This window comes from Aulonocara sp. 'chitande type north' Nkhata Bay, linkage group LG23 (assembly GCF_057382095.1).
Source record: "Aulonocara sp. 'chitande type north' Nkhata Bay isolate Kocher_YH1m ecotype deep benthic linkage group LG23, A_spYH_male_GT1.1, whole genome shotgun sequence".
Lineage (NCBI taxonomy): Eukaryota > Metazoa > Chordata > Actinopteri > Cichliformes > Cichlidae > Aulonocara > Aulonocara sp. 'chitande type north' Nkhata Bay.
Window position 1 is genome coordinate 41,303,639 of NC_141365.1, and position 18,321 is coordinate 41,321,959.

Consider the following 18,321-nt stretch of genomic DNA (forward strand, 5'->3'; position numbering starts at 1 on the left):
TAACAGAAACTATGTCTATCTCGCTCATGCTTGCGGTAGCTGTTGCGTAAAACCCTGCTACTGAATAAAACCAGTGAAACCCGGTGCGAGCGCCTGCAGTGACTGCACAGAAAGTGCAAGGTGAGCAAGGTAAAGGTGGCGTCCCTTTGAAGCTGCTACATCTGCAGAGTGCACGACGGGTAAAAAAAAAGGAAAAACTAAGAGCGAGGAAGGCAGGAAATTGTGCACGTTGTTATTGTTTCAAGTAACTGGCTTTCATCAGCTCCGGCGATATCAGCTCTTTGAGAGAGATGTAAGAGCTCGCTGAAGTGAAAGAGAAGTCAAACACTTTAATAACAGCTCGCATGACATTTAGATTCTTGATACTGTGGTTTTGTGAGTTCTCTTTAACAGATTGAGCGTCCATACTGTAGCACATTCATTTATGCTTCAAATGTGGTTAAGTCCCCTCAATCAGACACCACCTTCTGTTTCGACCACAAAGATAGGGGTTCCCAATTACATGTATGTGTGTGTGTGTGTGTGAGAAAAAGAGACAGGCAGACTTAGTAACTGAAACAGGAAGTGAGCAAAACCAGAAACCCAGAGTGTGTGTGTGTTGTTGTTTTTTTAGTTTTAATACAGCCATTGCTTTAAAGAAAAATGCTACTTTTGCTGTGTAGGTACAGATTTACTACAGTGTTGACAACGAAATATGAAAACACAAAAAACAAACCTCACAATTATGTGTTTGACAAAAATAAGCTACAGCGAGGACAGCCTGAATGTTTAGGTCTAAACTAAAGCTGTGCAAAATGATCCGATGAAGTCATTAGAAGTGTCTTTGTATATTCTGAAGACCTTTTTTCTTCTTGCGGTCCCTGGGCGCTCTGGGTTTTGTGTTCATGTAGTCACTCTGGTTTTCTGTGTTCTTCAACTTGAGCTGCAAGACACGTGAAGAGAGATGAGCAACTGTCTCAGAGACAGAAAGGGAAACGAATGTCATACCATGTTAATGGAGAACACCTTCAATTTGAACATTTTAAAGAAAAAAAAATCTTCTTCATACTATGCAGGGGGGGAGGATTGTGCCTTTTTTCCTAAAATCTGACAAAAAGTAGTCGATTCTAAAATGTACAAAGGGGTTAGGATTTGTCTATTGGCTGTATAGAAATGTGTAAAACTAACAAGAACACAACAAAATGTTTCTCTTACAGTTGATAAAAGACGATAAATGTTGAACATTAAATAAATATGCCAAGGTTAGCAGACCGTATCGGCCCTAACAAGGCGTTGCCACAGTGAAAAGCTCTGCGTATTTGATTTGGCAGAATTTTATGATTGATATCTTTCCTGACCCAAATACCGAGGGATTTGGTTCTCCTCCCAGTCTTTTGTGTGTTAGGTGAATATAACACACATGCATCTGCCGTTGTAGATACATCAAAATCAATGTATTTTTTTTCTCTGACACAAAAAAATCTACTTGTTTTTGTCTCTTTAAAACAAACACTTATGAAATAGTCATTTAGAAATAGTGTTACATGATAGTTCATCCCCTGCAACACCTGCAGCACTGTCTGCAGCACATGTAGCATCGGAGCAAATTCAAATGGGTCGTCAGTGTTTGTGTGTGGCAGACTAGCAAACCTCAATGTTTCCTTGTTTTGGCGTTGCTGTTGTGTATATTTACATGTAAAGAAAGTACATTTTCACTCATAAAATTGCAGTATTGGCCAGGCTTCAGTAAACATTAAGATAATTTGCTACAAACGACTGTTTTGAGCTCTATTTTTTTCTCTTCCTTGTGGATCAAGGATATCTTACCCAGTTAAACAGTGCAATGATGGTGACTGTTACACCATAGATACTGACAATTGCAATCACCATTATCCAAATCCATAGAAATTCTTTGCATGGGTTTGGTGCGTCTCCTGTGGGATTGCATGGGGGTTTCGGGCACTGGTGAGGGAATTCTGCAAGAAGCATATTCAGGAAGTGTTTAGTGTACTGCACTATGAATTACAGACTGTTTAAAACCTTTTTTAGGACTCTTTTACCTATTACAAGCACAGGATCGCCATCTTTTTTCGTAAGAGGAGGAGGGTACGTCCTTGTGATGTTGCATCTGTACAGTTCTCTGATACTGTGTCCTAATTTGACTGTGAAAAACCAATGTGATCCATTTTTGTGCAGTTCCACAGCGTCCCACTTCATCCCAGTGCAATTCTGTTTGCACGTATGGTTATAAATCATGGTTTTATTTTTCATTAGGTAAAACGAAATTTCTTCATCCTTGGGCAGTATCAACGGGCACGTTACAGTCACGTTGTCATTTGAAGAGTCATGAAGCGTCAATCCTGGAGAGACAATTGTGAGAATTTGTGTGATCATAAATGCCTATTACACGTGGCATGTTATACTTTAAAAAAAAATCATTTGTTTGCTTTTTTTTTTCCAAAAGTTAACTTCATCTAAGGCTTGGAAAAGTACCGCCAGTAACCAGCACCAAACGCTTGGCAGAGGCTTCATAGAGCCAGAGCTCCTGCAAAGATTCAGACATTTGCATTTAATTCCCCTTACTGAAATTCAGGCTTTGAAACCAGTCATTTCAGAGCAGCTCCTCCCCCGCATGGAATTTGTTTGATATCAGCACATTTACCTCTTTCGGCCAAACTCACATTTCACATGAAAAACAAGATGTGTGATACAAATGGCAGACTTGAGTCAGACGTACATTTAGCACTGTAACACATGAACCACATGCAGTTTTGGTGACGTATCCATCTGTTGCATGGATATATGTTGAAACACACGCTTTCTGAACTACGGCATTTGTCGATTTAAGGACGATCTCGGGCGCCACACGGATAAATGTGTGTTGTTTTTAAATTTAACCCCTATGTGTTTTATGTGTCTTAACCACAAAACAAAACAAACTCGAGAGCGGCTGAAATCTCAAGCCAGGATATGTACTTACACAACTGATGTAGTTCAGCAATCTAAAGGCATTAAATACTCAAGTACTACTGCAGTACTCAGAGTTTGAACCTCAGTGTTTACAAATGAAAACAAGCAATTTTGTTGTCCCTACGTATGCACAGATCAACCTGCAATAATTAATAATAATAATGCTCATGGTGTAATCATAATAAAGTCCGCTTACCGCTCCAATCACAGTTGGAGTCACTTTGATCCTGAGTACCATACGATGACTTGCAAACCAGAAGGCACATGAACATCCATGAAATCCTCATTTTCTGCAGCAAGAGCGGGAATTTGCCTCCAGTAGAATGATGCCCCCAAGGCTTCCCCTCATCACCTAAAACCTCCGAGCTCCTCCAAGCGAACCTGCACAAAAAAAAATCTGATCCGTTACTCCGATAACATCACGCACGTGTTCTTTTGACTGCAATGCCTTCGATCCTCTCTGCTTCTGACTAAAAACACTCCCACACAGTGCAGCAGTGACTGAGGCTCACAAACACACCCTCTCTTGACAGAAAACATCCTGTGGCGAAAAAAAGAAAAAAAACCTGCCTCCTCCACTGAAGTTTCTGCTGTTTCCCAGTTTGTGACCTTTTATGCCATCAGCGTGCTTAACTTTAGTCTTGTTGGTCGTGTAGAGCGAGCTAAACTCAGGTTTTGTGTTTTAAACAATAACATGGAACGGGTGTTAACATTATCCTACTACAGTTCAGATTTTAATAAGACTTGTGCTGCTCCTCTTGTGAAGGCGGAGCGTTCAATGGTGCGATGACCTTGTTTCACCTGAGAAAATTTACTGAACAGGATTTTTTTTTTTAATTAAAATGCACTGGCAGGTACTGAAGTGGTTCGTGTGAGAGCCAAAGTGTGATTACAGGAAAGGCTGACTGGCAGAGAAAAAGGCACTTAGGAGAAGTCTGTACACTGTATGAGTCACAGTCTGTGTATGGCACAGTCAGTGACACAGTTACTGTTTTAAGGAGGGAAAAAACGTGTGAATGTGCTGTGCCATACAGGTTTCTTGTCAGTACATTGTAACTGTTTCCTAAAAGGGATTACCAAGACCTGAGATTCATTTTTTTTAAAAAGCCGCACATCCACAGAAGCTGTAATTTGGGTGCAATGTATTCTCTTGTCCACTAGATGGCCACATAACATTTAAATCCGACCCCAATCTTCTTCCAGCGTAACAGGTTATGGGAAATAGTTATTAAGTTGCTTTTCTTTTTGTATATGCAGATAAGCATAGCTTCTAGGCATTAATAGGCGTTAATGGCACAATGGTAACTATTTATTTTGTTTGACAATATTCACATGAATTAGGAATTTTAACTCAAAAGATGACTGAGAGGCTGGAAGGGTGGACGGATTGGGAATGTAATACATCCATATGGATAAAAATAATCCCCTAATCTGGAACATGCCCCCTATGTCTGATGGTGGTGGTCGTGGCGGCTTTAGGTGGGTACAATTAAATCGGTGCATTGTGGCCGCCTCAGACTTTTAGATGTTTCACCTGAATTTCTCTTCAGACGCACTGAAAAGCGTAATTATTTTTTATTATTATTATTATTATTATTATTATTATTATTATTATTATTTAATAGCTCTTGAATGCTGATGTTGCCTTTACAATCTGTAAATAATAATACTTTAGTGACCGACCCTAGAAAAGCAAAACTGTATAGCCTGTCATTTTTATTTATTTATTTTTAATTTAGGGGCAAATGATAACTTTATATTGAAGAATTAAGCATAAAACCATGCTTATTGGCCAAACAGAGGAGCTTATCGTGTCTCCTTTCGTCTGCCTTTTAGCTATGCCATTCCTCGTCATCTCTAATCCACAATATTCCCGGTAGATCCTGAAGGCAACGCTGGATCCTGGGCTGGACAGGAAACGACGGAGACGCGCAGCGTGTCTCCGGCTGAGAAGAATGGAAAAAGGGGATAGAGTAGTGGACTCTGTGTGTTCGTGTAGACGAGGGCAACGCGTGGAAAAAAAGATGAGGATAATGGGCGGAATTTAAATAGATTTTATTTAAAAATAGATAAATACACATATCAGGAGTTTCCCCTCTCGCTGTGGACGTTTACTCCCATTGGAGCGCAGACCAGAGGAGAGGAGCCTCTTTGTGAATCCTGTTTCACTGTAAGTGGATTTTTTTCCCCACCTCACTACTCTGGCATTTTAAAAATGATATCCCCCTCCCCTTCCTTCACTTCTAACTTATTAACTTATACAGAGAAAATGTCAACCATGGTAGGGAATAAAAAAACCTAAATGTCAGTTAATGTTTCCAGCCCATCCTAGACTGTATCCTCGGGGAAAGGGAACGGACGCACTTCTTTAAAAGATGAACCGCTAGATATTGGGAAAGAAGACATTCACTTGTGAATGCGTCGTTAGCTGTTTGTTAAAGTGTTTGTTGTGGTAGGGCGTTTGTTTGAATGGGAGGGGGGAGGTTTGTGTGCCCCCCCTTTATGCGGCCATTGAACGCTGCTTTTCTTGGGGAGGAAGGGTGTGCGGCGTTTGCGCCGACTGGGAAAAGAGCCGCATTTTTTTTTTTTTTAAATGGGAGTGCCAGCTGAACACGAGCCCGTTACTGGTGTGATGTTTTGTTGCCAAAGCTGAACCCTGCGCCTCTGTCGTGGACGTCTACAGGTATTTCCAGCCTCATTTTCATCCTCTGCCTTCAGCTGAACAGAAAGATGTGTGGCTAGTCTCCACCCTGTTTAGCGGGGAGGAGGCTACAATGGCCGACGGTATTGTCGCGCTAATGTTTTTATCTTCTTTTTTTCCCCCTAATGAAATACGATAGTTTACCTAAAACCAGGTAAAATGAGGGGGAGAGGTGTGTTATTGTTGCTGGTTTCAGCCCATTGTCGCCTGCCTCCCCACTGCAGCTCATGGGCACAGCTTTAATTCCCTTTGTTGGGTGACGCCGCCGGCAGCAGATTGGATAAAACATGCAGCCAGTTTGACCAGTGGCTATCGCCAGTTTTATGCTAGCATCCACCTTAGCTAGTGGACACCTTGGTGTGTGGGTGGGGGGATGAAGGGGAAAAAAAACTAGCGCTGTTCGTGGAGTCTTAGTTGAAGTCTGTGGGAAAAGTTAGAGCTCAGACACATGTTGTGCTTACACTAATTTAGCTTCATAACAAGCCTTTTCGCACGCATGGCTTTGAATTTTTACTCTTACAATTAGCTTGCAGCCAGATGCTAATAGTGCAAAGATAATGAACCGTTGACTGGGAAGGTTCAAAGGTCATTGGCAGAGGCTGGCTGGCAGACGTATGCCTTTTTCTTTAAAAAAAAAAAAAAAAGCATGTTACCAAAGCCAATTGAGGACAGCTTTTTTCCCTTGTTTTTTTTCTGAACACACAACAAAAACAAGCAGCATTTTTCTTTTCCAAAATGAGCCACTAAAGCAGCCCCCCGACAGTCTTTATTCCCCACAGTGGCTTTATAATAGACCGTTTGTGTCCTTAAGGCACGCCTGATTTGCATCCACAAAGCACTAGACTGGAAGTACTATTATTCCGGGCATTGAGACAGTGCAGCAACAATGCAGGCCGTTTGCTTACAGTGCAGTCAATGAGTTGAAAATAACTACTGGACTTCTGGTTTCTCGCTGTCAGGCACATACATTCCTTTAAGGATGGGGATTTTTGGCAGCAGACCAGAGTCAAATTTCACTCCCTTGTCATGTCAGTGACACAAAAGCAGTCCTGAAATGAATGATGTCCAAAACACATCTGGAAAACCCAGCATATTCCTTTGGGCAGTTCAACTGAGGCTCTGTTTCCTGTTATGAATGTGCTTCTGGAGAACTTAATTATCAGCTGGTTATGTAAAATGGAAGGCCCAAAAGATATTTGTTCTGTTGTTTTGGATGTTTTGGGTGGCCAGCCACATTTTTTTTTTATAGCTGCAGCAAAAAACATACACAACCTGTTTAATTCAGTGTTATTATTCATGTCAAAGTCATAACTATAAACAAAAGGAGGTGTTCTAACACAAAGGCTTGTGTCAAGAGAAAATTAATGCAGACTTTCATGTTGTACTATGAGATGGTAAACTTGCTTCCAAAGCCACAGTGTATTGGCAGTATGGCATACTGCTTAGTAATAAAAAAAACCCCACCAGTTGTGGATTAAATTTTAAACCATGTTTTAAGGTACTGTGTCATTTTACTATCCTTGTTTTAAAGCATTTTTTTTCTTTAACTGCAGTGCAAGCTGTCTTTTTGGAGAAAAACAGGACATAGTGAGAGAGAAGGTTATATTTTAGAAAAACCATCAGCTTCCAACAAAAATATAGAACATAAAACACGTTTTCCTATTGGTCCATGCTGTCTTGTTTTGCCAAAGATGAAGGGGGGGGGGGGGAAACCTCTTATGTTTTTCCCCTGCTGTCCCTCTGCTGCTTTTCAGCCTTTTTTATTTTTTGCTTGATTTCCCCAGGATATAGTTGATTAGATGGGAATAACAGTTGTCAAAGAAAATTCAGGCTTGAGGATTGATCTCCAGAGACAGGAAAGTTTTGAAAGCTATTCTTGGCGTGTATGTGTGTGTGTTACCATCTCTTGCATGCTCGTCCATTTGTCTGTCAGCACTTTTCTGGGTCTGTCGTGCAAGCTGCGACTCATCCATCCATCCACTCACCCGTGTCCCCGAGCAGGAAACTTCCCTGCACGAAAGCTCAAAGATGGTGTAAGTTTACCCAGGTTGTGTTACAGCCGCAGGTGTAAGTGGGTAATGGAGGGTCGGGCGGGGTGGATGCCACTTCAAACGTATCTTTCAGCTGACCCTGATGGAGAGCTGGAGGGGAAGACTGTAACCCGATGTAACCACGCCAGTAAGAGGCACCACTGCTCGGGTTGGACAGCCCAGAGTAAACTTGAAAAGGCCACCAGCTGCATCGGAGACTTGCCCAATGATCCCAGCAGGATGCCTTGTTGTGGGTGTGTTGCATTTGAGTGAATGCTCAGAAGGAGAAAGTGTGTAGGTCTCATTCCACTTGGGTGTGTCCCCCCTCCTTGTTGCAGGCACGTGGGCTTATCCTCTATAGGGCCTTGTTCTGGTAACATTTTGCTGACCTTTGGTGACAGCTGCCCCTTCCATTTACAGACAAAGACAAATGGCTAGCCAGCCTGTCTGCAGCCTGCAAACACTCTGCTGTTCCAGATAGCAAGAGGCTGTGCCTGTTAGCCTTTATATAAATGTAGAGACTTGTGTCAGTGCTTTCTTTGGCTGGAAATCAACTGAGATTCTGATCATATTTTCTTTTGTCGATTGTTTTTTATTCTCTTACATGGAAATTGATTACAAGGCCTTGCATGCTTTAAAACAAGCATAGACTCTTACTATCTCAAAGCTCAGCACTCAGCTGTTGTAGCCCACCTGTGCTACAGCAGCACATAGACAGTGCAGCCTGCTCCCTGTATGCTGTACTACTGATTGGAGGAGGCAGAAGGAGGGCATCAGCCTCTCCTCCTGCTCTCCTCTCGGGTAGTGCGTGGTCTTGGTCCTCGTTCGGCAGCTCAAGTGCACAGACAAAATACACAGCTATAATTGACCTACAGTCGTATCTCTTTTCCATGTTGGGTCTTATCTGTGCTAATGGATGAGTGCAGTATCACGAGTATGCATTTTTAGTACGGGTCAGTTCTGGTGGGATTTCAGCTCTTAAAGGAAAAGCGCACTCTGAGGCGCTGAAGCTCACGCTATATTCCATCAATCACAAGTCAAGGAAGCAGCAGCTTGATTTATCTAAACCGAACTTTGTATTTGAACTGACGATGCCTTTTCTCGGGAAACACTTGGACCCCTTCACTTATTGAAGGGGGAGGGGGCTTCAGTAAGTCATGATGTGTTTTGCTTTGTAACTGTCAATGTGTTTGGCAAGACTGTGGCTGTTCCTGAGGCCAAAGCATGTCAGCGTGTGATGTTGACGAGTTTGTTGTAAATCCTGCATCAGATCTTTTTTCTCAAATGTTTTTTAATCTATATGGCAGATTTTAGATTTTTGAAACCATTGTTATTTATAGCCAAGTGGGCAAAAAGGGTAAGTTTCCTGGGATTGTTAAAAAAAAGATTGCATTGCATTATTCGATAAGCGGGCAGATGCTTGCCAACTTTTGTTGTTTCAAAGGGCAAGTCACTGAGACCATGCTACTCTGGTTAGTCTATATAACTACTTAGTCTTTATGGTCACAGAGCCTCTTTCCTGACCTATTTCCGATATTTAATCTGCTCTGCTATGATACGTGTTTAGCCTTTTGTATCCTTCAGTCATTAATTGTCTCTTTGTTGTTGCCTCTTTTACTGTACAATTTGTTTAAGCAGCTTATGCAGCTATTAATCACTATGACTTTGACAATGGCAGGTGGCTGATTCTCACAGCTGGGTGGCTGGTGGCGACCCCGCCTCCCCTCTTAACTGTACTGCAGATGGTTTATTTCACTGCTTTGTTAACTTTACGTTGCATTGTGTAATGGGGGGGCATTTGGGGTGGAGCTTGTTTGATATTTTTCACATTCTGCAACCGATTGCAACTTGTGGTGATTAAATGGTTGCCCAGAGCTTGAGGGTGTTGGACACGTGTATTGCTGTATTATCAGAAACAAATTGCTTGTAATTGCCAACTTGACACAATTCAACGACAGACTGATATCAGATCCATCTTATGGCAACATTTATGGCAGGTTTTAGTGAGAGAAATTCATCTTATTGATTAAAACAGATATTGACAAAGTTTAACTTTGAGCACATATCTTGCAATTTAAAAAAGATAAGTCACAATATATCTTACTGCAATACTCTCTGCAAAATGCTGTCACAAATATATTGTATCGGGAGTGAAGTAGTGTGATAATATCGTATCGTAGGGTGATTCCAAAGGCCACAACAGTCACGGGACTGTTTGATGGATGAGATGGCTGGTCTGTGTGGATGGACAGCCTTTAGAAGTTCATAATGCCTCTTAGACAAGAAGACAACAAAAAATGCTTCAGACGAGCGGGAGTAGTATGAATACTGTGCAAAGTGCAGACTTGGAGTGACGTATGATCTGTCTGCCCTAAAAATTACATATGGAAGGAGAAGGTGGATTTATTTCCTACTCGGTGCATGTGAAAGCAATTCACAATTTTGCAAGTGAATTAAATTAAACAGTCAAATATCTTTTAGCAGCATGATTTCTAGCCTGGGATAAACATCAGCAGAGCCATTCAGTGTTTCCTCTCTGCTCCCCGTCTGATCAGAGTTCACTTGGTTCTCATGAAGCCGTGACAGCAGCGTGCGTGTCCTCGTGGTCACGTGCATGCAGGCTTGATGTGTTTGTTTGCATTCTAGCTGATAACTGTTCAGCATAGATGTGGTTTGAGAGGTTTGAAGCATCGCACGCAAATGCAAACAAATTTCATCTGCACTGTGTCCCTTCACCCAGCTGTGAAATGCCTTCCTTTTGGGCCTGAAATGTTTAGATTGCCTCTGTTTGGAGGAGTGCACGCCTGCTTGTACAGTTGCTTTCTAACCATCGACCTCCGGGTTACATACCAGGGAAATCCACTGAGGATCTGGGTTTATTTACCACTTTGAAAACACTAACAATATTGGCATTATAAGACTGTCAGAGAAAACCAAGGATGTAGTTACAGCAGATACAGTGTTCTTTCTTGGAGTCTCCTTTGGGAGGTAAAGGATGGCTTTGCATTGTGATGGAGTGTCAGATTTGTGTGTATGGTTACAGTGGCAGTTGTGGTATGTCTGAAGCATTGGGAAAAAACCAAAATCTTGCTGCAAATAGAAAATATATTCCAAACTCAGGCATGCACGCGATTTAATTTGTCATCCACTTGAGCTCCAAATAGTATTCTGCTCCAAACACACACACTGTTAAAATCTGATAAGTTGGTTTCATATTAAAAGAAAATGCAAACTCGTTGCCTCAAAATTATTAAATAACAGCAACACCGCACACCCAAGGGAGACAGAGAGGCGGACAGTTGAGACCTTGTTGCTTAATGATGTTTTAGTATAAAAGAACGTACTTTGCATTTACCAGGGGGCATGCATCAAATAACATTTAACTTTATTTAAATACAGCCCTGAATCACTTAAATATCTTAATTGAATTGAAGTTTATTTATAGACCACTTTTCACAGACATGTACTCACAAAGTGCTGTAGAATTAAAATAATAATTTAGGAATAATAACATTAAAATGTAACAGAAAATCAGAATAGAGTTGATAGCAATAAAAAACTGCATGTAGATATCAGATGAGCAAGTAAAATAGTTTCTGAGCTTTGTGACATCGCGTGTTATCCTGCTAGAAGCAGCTGTAAGAAGATGAATGCACTGTGGTAATAAAGGGATGGACTTGGTCAGCAGCAGCACTCAGGTAGGTTATGATGCTTAAATGATCCTCAGCTGCTACAGGGCCCCAAAATGTGTGAAAAAAAATATCCCCTACACCAACATACTGTCACCTTCAGCCTGAACTGTTGATACAAGCCAGGATGGATCCGTTGTTTATGCCAAATTCTGACCCTATCGTCTGAGTGTCTCTGTAGAAATCAACTCATTCAACCAGGCTACGTTTTATTTCATTGTCCAGTTTTGGTGAGCCTGTGTAAACTGTAGCCTCAGTTTCCTGCTCTTAGCTGACAAGAGTGGCACCCAGTGTGCTCTTCTGTTGCTTTAGCCCATCTGCTTCAAAGCTGAACACGTTGTGAGTTTAGACGCGCTTCTGCTTAACTTGATTATAGCAAGTGACATAAATTTTCAGCCAGAGAACTGGCACTCACTGGGTATTTGTTTTCAGTTTATGAAACATTCAGACTAGTCTGTCTGGCATCAACTGCTATGGTCAAACCCAGTTAAATTAACTTTCTTCCTCATTCTGTTGCAGAGTTTTAACTTCAGCAGGGCATCGTCACCATGTCCACATGCCTAAATGCATTCAGCTGCTACCATGTGATTGGCCAGTTATCTATTTGCATTAACAAGCAGTTGAACAGGTTTACCTGACAAAGTGGTTGCATAGACTTGGAAAGTATCACTATGAATAGCTTAATTAGTTTTTAGAAAGTTTTGCAATATTTACATTTGGTTTTAAGAGACCATAAACTCAGGTTTTCTTCTGTTCCTGTGACCCATACACCGCACGAGTACAAGAACAATGGGTTTATAATAATTGTGAACATTTGGTGGCCTGTTGCTAAGCTGAACTCTCACAAACACTAAAACCGCAGTACACATCCTGAGAAATCAAAGTCTAAACACAACATAAATAACATCATGATTACAGCACTACTAAATTATAAATTTAAAGTTAAACATTAACAGACTCACAAGTCTCTGCTCTTGCAGAAGAGTTCTGTACAGTCAGGCAAAAGTTATTAAATGAAACATGTATTTACAGCTAAGCTGCTCAGTTTGTGGGCAAAATGTTCACATAGGCATTAGTTAAGTGGAACCCACTAGTTTATATTAAGTAAGGATATTGTTTACATTGCATACAGTAAAAGCAGAAACAGATGCACCCCTACATTATTGAAATGCTCCAACTCTTTCAAGTGTTTCTGTTCAAGCAGCAAACAAGCAGCGCAGCAAAACTGGGGCTTAAAAGTCCTGCTTTACCATTAAATATGCACTGTAGCCTACTTTCCCTTCTCAGATGTTGTAGCTACACCCTCCTCCGTAATCATGAAAGTTACCCCAGCTCATGTCTTTTTAGTAAGTAACTACTCTCTGCAAGTGGTACTTACAAAAGGACTGGAAAGCAGCCTGTCCTTGTCTCATTGCCACAGGGCTCACCACACATCCCCGTGACACTTACTTCACAATTATACAGGCTGCCAAAAAGACTTTGGGAAGTCAAAGAAACACCTGTGAGGAAGAGAGTTGAAGGAGAGAAGTAGCATATGGAGGATGAAGACAGATGAGAGGGGTTCATGAGAACCTATAAAATATCAGTGGAGCTGATGTCATATGAAATACGACAGCCTGGAAACACTGAGGTCAGTCTTCCTATCCTCGCGTCCTTTGCCAATGTCTGGAAGTCACTTTTTCACAACGCTTGGCTTCAGTTTCTGCATTACTGTACCGACTGATCTTGGCAGGCTGTTCCATTTTTTCCTCCTTTTTTTTTTTTTTTTTTTTTTTTTTTGTGCGTGTGTTAACATCAGGGTTCATGTAGGACACTGAAGGAATCTAGAGTTTCAGTTAGTAACTGCAGTGACCTACAGCTACAGCGCAGTGAGTGAAAACAGCCGTGCTCTGTGCGGTAAAAGTGGATTGACACATTTTTCTGAGAGAATCCCCGGACGGTTAGTCAAACCTACAGGCTTAATCTCACAAAATAACGTGTGTGTGTGTGTGTGTGTGTGTGGGTGCTTGTGTGACTGCCTCTTGGCAAATCTCATTCACTAATACCCCGGCAGCTCAGCAAGGGAGCGCAAGCGCCTATTGACTGCATCTCTGGGTTAAGTTCGTGGCTGAGTAGCTTGCTAATCTCTCTCTGCTCCGTTGATCTTCACTCTCTAGAGAGTCCTGATTATTTTGACCCACGTGCCACACAGTCAACCATACTCGGTGTATGAGTCGAGAGCTGCCCCTGAGATTGTCACCGCAACATGCCTTTGGGGTGACAGGGAGGGTCACTGTCATGTTTGATTTGTCAGCTTCACCCCTCACTGCTTTTTGGTCATCCCCATCAAGAGATTATTCAGATGAAATGGTGTAAATAAGAAGTGAGATTTCAGGCTTTAAGCTGATCAGCTGTGATCAAGCTGTGCTAATGATGAAGTCTGAGAGCTCGACACACGGATTTGTTTGCACTTAAATGACAAGTGTGCAAAAACGTTTTGAAACAAAGAGACATTTTGATCCAGCTGTGCGCTAACACAAGAGGCATTTCATCATGTAATTCTGTATGTGTGTGAGTGTTACATTACATTTGCCAATAAACCCTGTCGGCAGCTAGCCAGCCGGTGGGACCTCCATCAGATCCCAGTGGCCATCGTGGGAACATTCCTGACGCAGCGTTATTCCATAATTCCCACCATGTGTGGTTTTTCCAGAGCCCAGTGCTCACTGCATGGGCCGTGGAGAATCCCACAGAGGAGAGGAGATCAGCTCCTTGTAATTGCAACCAGACTTGGCCGTGTGCGAGTGGGTATTGCTAAAGAAGCCTGTGAGTGATAGTAACCACTGGGAAAAGCTGCTAAGCAGGGCAGGTTGTGTTTCTAGCTTCAGTAGAGTCTTGGTGCCGTAATTTGAATAAGGATTTAGCTGTTTAAATAGAAAAAGTAAAATTAGGGACCCACATGGGTAGTATTTTAATATTAGAAAGCAGTCTTCCCAGCGCCCTGTACTGAGAGTAAAAGGGTGATATGAATAGAGTTTTGAAGGTAGTAAGAAGGTAATTTGAGGTTTTTGGGGGTTTTTTTCTTTCCCAGCCTCGGCTGACATAAAAGTTGTAATTTTTAGGAGGTCATGCTGGCCTCTGTGCAAGAAGGAAAGCAGCTACTTCTCAGAATTGCACTTGACTTGATCAATGCAATGCAGTTATACCATTACTAATGCCTTACCGGTGAGAATCGGCACTGGATCAAACCATGAAGGCAGCTGATTGATTGATCATCTGCCCTCACAAGAACGCTCGGGGTCCTTTGAGATCAGATGAAGGTGTGTATCTATTCTGCAACAGTTAAATTTTATACAGTAAATAAATTTTCCAGAAAATAGCTTGTCATCCAACCCACACGAATGAGTCTAATGCTTTAAAAAAAACAAACAAAAAAACAAAACAAGTAATCTCTAGTTTGTATTGTGTCACCTTGACATTTTGTTTGTGAAGCTGAGGTTAGGTGAGTTGATAGGTCAGCGTGTGATTATATACCACTACAACCAGAGCAGATGGGGCCTGACTAGTGAGACACGCAGCAAATTCTGGATACCAATGCAATGTATTAATCTTATGTTAAAGTTAATGTTTTTACACTGGATAGCGTGCTGCTTTGAATGTAGTGGTGTTGTTTTGTCAACACCATTCGGCTGTTTAAATATGACACAAGTTTGCACGTAGTCCACCAAAACTTTGAACAGTCTGCTTCAGCTGTCTTTGTGTGTCAAAGTTTGCATGTCAGAGTCAGATTGTTGCTCATGCTGGAGTCACAGATTGTGGCTTTGATATAGTTACCATGAAGCGTAGTGCACATGTGTCATGCATTTATCCCTGCCCTCTAACTCATTCACCCGCTTGCTCATTTCACCTACAACAATCTGAGTCTTTATTTCCTGCTGTGACATCATCACTCCATGCTCTCCGACTGCACTGCCCTTCTTCCCACTTCCTGGCCCGATAGGAAATGAGCCGCCCCAGAGGAGTGCTGCTAATCGGGGAAGTGTGGGTGGACAAGGACACACCTGTGTCCACTACACTGGACTCTGTGTTTCCCCTCAGTCTGGTGTTGAATGGGGCACCAAAGTAAAGCACATTAAAAAATAATGAAAGGAAAAAAAAATCTGCTGATGTTGTTGACAGCGAGGCACAGAGCACCTTTTTGGGACAGTTGTGGGGGTTTTTTGTTTGGATTTTTTTGTAGTGCCCAGTTAACAACTTGAGTTTCCAGTCAAAGGAAGACAGTGTTTGTTGGGGAGGTTTCTTTGTTTGCTTTTTTTAATACACTGGGTCCATAACGGCACACTTACCTGACCATTTTATACCTCTCATAGCAACATCTGTTTAAATGCGTGGTTCAACAACAACACTGTCTGTTCACATCAGAAAGACCCTCCTCTTCCTCCATACAGTGCATCTCCATCATAACTTGGTCATGTTTGTCTGTGCATGTGACGCAGGCCTGCCTTTGTTTTCAGCCGTGGAGCAGCTGCCCCACCAGCCGCCGTGCTGTTGTGACTGAAACAACTGTGTGTCCCCCCCTGCAGCTGCACAGGCCCGTGTGTCACTGCCGCACCTGTTCAATGGCCCTGTGTTGACTGAGTGATATCACATGTCGACTGTGTGCAAATTACACAGAAATGGTGGGGGGAGGGTGATCTGTAATTTGTAATGTTTTTTATTGTTTGTTTGTCTTTTTAAGATGCAAGTGTCAGTAATGCCGTGCATGTGCACAACGCACCCATGAGATCTTTCATCCCCTTTAACACTCTTCCCTTGTTACATGAAGTCTGTTTGCTGTGAAAACACACACACACACAGTTACACAGGCCAGGTTTTTTCCTCTTTCTGTTTTTGCTCCCGGGAGGGGCCTCATGCTGTGGCTCAACAACAGTTGGTGCGTAGAAAAATGAAGGAACAGCTGAGACCAGCGGGAATAGCCATAACATCAGCTGCCGGCCTCTCTTTTTCTCTCTCACACACACACACACAGTAATGCACACCAATATACAGCATTTATATTTCCTGTCTTGCTCAGCATGTTCTAACCTTATACTACCATTATTTTTCATTGTCAGATTATGATTCAACATCTAGATTGATTTTTAGATCTTAAAAAAGGGGGAAAAATGGGCTGGTGTGACTCAACGGTGTTGCGAATGAAATGGTTAAAGCCTAGTCAGCGTTGTCGCCGGTGACTGGTGAGTCACAGTCGGTGCACACCTAAGAGTTTTGACAAGGTTTCTACTCTGACTCACGCTGTGAAATGATTAGCCTGTGGCGGTTAGACATGCTTATTAGGTTTTAGCTGCGCACGTGTGTTCATGCGTGTGCTGGCGGGAAATGCTTTGTAGTAAAATGAAGGCGGACTCCACAGCTCAAATGTCACATTGTTAATCTCGCCGTAATGATGGAGAGAGTTTATGATGGAGAGCGAACCGCACTTGATTGCTTTCAGAGCTTTATGATAAGTGTCTCTCTGGCCACGCGCGGCGTTTAAGTCTGTGCTTGGTTAAATCGCTCGCTCTCGAGCACCCTCCGGTTAATCCCCTGCATTCTTGTGACAGTGAAATCACCCTGCTCGTCTCCAGCTGCTGGCAGCCGTGCCTCTCGATCCTCCTGCAGCGCAGTGAGAGCAATAGGAGGCGATCCACAAGTTTGGGGTTTCACTGACTAATAGCTTTCGATGAGGTGACCAAAAGCGGGGATTGTATTTTGCCATTGCAACTCAAAATAGGTACTAAATCATATCTAATCGAATTTCTTCTTCTCTTTGTTTCCACAGCCCCAGAGTGAAGTGGCAGTGTCATCTGACCTTTAACCTCAATAGAAAGAAGGAAAAGCCACTTCAGAGGTAAGACTTCCTGTAAAGCAGAGTGACTACTTTTTGTGGGTTATAAACTCTTGAGTGTAGGAAAAAGGAAAAAAGTGTTATTGACGCTGCTGCCAGTAAGCTTTGCGAAACCTCTTTGCACACATCACACACGCAGATTGTTGTTTTTTGTGTTGGCGTAGCAAACTCAAAGAGAAGTTCTATTTAAGGTGGTTTCAAATGCCTGTTTTATTGCAGTGCCCCTGACATGCATGTCTGGCGCACCATGTGCTCAAACCATCATATCGCCTGTCGTGTCACTGGTTTACAGTTTTTTCTAAGTTAACAGTGTGGGGCCATGTTTATTTCACAAAGCTGGAGCAAGTGGGGGTGCACAGAGGGAGGCTTTGCCCCTCCTCAAAGCCTTGATTCAGAGGAACTTGAAAATCAAAGCCAAATCAAAGAGAAGTAAAGCCTCGGAGGATCTTGTCAGGGGAGAGTCTTCCTCGCCGAAGGAGATAATTCCCGATTTAAGTGGAACCATGTGAGTCGAGCCGCGGCTGGGGTCTGTAGTAAGAGATGCTCCTCACAGTAAGCTTTTATTTCTCTCACTGTCGCAGATCTGTGTTGAATTTGCAATCTGTGGTCTCAAAAGTTTCCACTCTAATTTACACTGAGATTGTTGACTTTACTCTCCCACCCCCACAGATCAAGTACTGTACTTATTTTCTGAAAAGTTGCACATATGCAAACTAATCTATTTTTAGCTACTGTGTTAACCACACAGATGTTAGTAAATGCACAGATGACTACAGACATTCACACCTCTGATTTTTTTTCCATAACTGGAATAAAACAACAAGATCCAGGAAGTTTAAGAACAGCTTTGTAAGGGGAAAAAAAAAAAAAAAAGAAAAGCCGCTCTGCAAATATTACGGCTTGCTGGCTGCTATTTTCCACACTGGTTTTTATTATTTTTGTTTATTGAAGTGATTCACAAAAACAAGCTAATTCAAATCTTCTGATCCCAGTCTGGTTGGGTTATTGTTGATTGCAGATGATTTCTGCTAGAGTGGGACACAGGACAGAAACAATCTCCTCTTTGTTGATGCTGTTATTTGTACA

The 18,321-nt window shown here is 42.1% G+C and overlaps 2 protein-coding genes across 6 annotated transcripts in view; one reads left to right on the forward strand and one right to left on the reverse strand.

The window, feature by feature from the left end:
* Window positions 1-594: 594 nt before the first annotated feature.
* LOC147302444 (T-cell-specific surface glycoprotein CD28-like) lies at window positions 595-3,537 on the reverse strand. Its single transcript, XM_086283098.1, has 4 exons — window positions 3,146-3,537; window positions 2,040-2,339; window positions 1,807-1,955; window positions 595-922 (listed from the first exon to the last, which is right to left on the reverse strand). Exons 1-4 carry the CDS (start codon window positions 3,234-3,236, stop codon window positions 812-814), a joined length of 651 nt encoding a protein of 216 aa, XP_086139224.1. The 5' UTR covers window positions 3,237-3,537; the 3' UTR covers window positions 595-811.
* Window positions 3,538-4,824: 1,287 nt separating this feature from the next.
* Window positions 4,825-18,321, forward strand: part of raph1b (Ras association (RalGDS/AF-6) and pleckstrin homology domains 1b) — a 38,308-nt gene continuing 24,811 nt past the window's right edge. For 4 of the 5 annotated variants that reach the window (XM_086282554.1, XM_086282556.1, XM_086282557.1 and 1 more), the window contains exons 1-2: window positions 4,825-5,119; window positions 17,170-17,238. The gene's annotated coding sequence lies outside the window, so the exon portion shown is untranslated. Of the gene's footprint in view, window positions 5,120-5,396; window positions 5,633-17,169; window positions 17,239-18,321 lie in introns of those variants that run through there. The other variant, XM_086282555.1, reaches the window with a different exon arrangement.

Bases quoted from the DNA above. Each gene is read 5' to 3' on its own strand.
- LOC147302444 (XM_086283098.1), bottom strand. From the start codon at position 3,236: ATGAGGATTTCATGGATGTTCATGTGCCTTCTGGTTTGCAAGTCATCG. The intron at 1,956-2,039 runs GTAAAAGAGTCC...TGCTTCTTGCAG, and splicing joins CGATCCTGTGCTTGTAATAG to AATTCCCTCACCAGTGCCCG. The intron at 923-1,806 runs GTAAGATATCCT...CGTGTCTTGCAG, and splicing joins TCATTGCACTGTTTAACTGG to CTCAAGTTGAAGAACACAGA.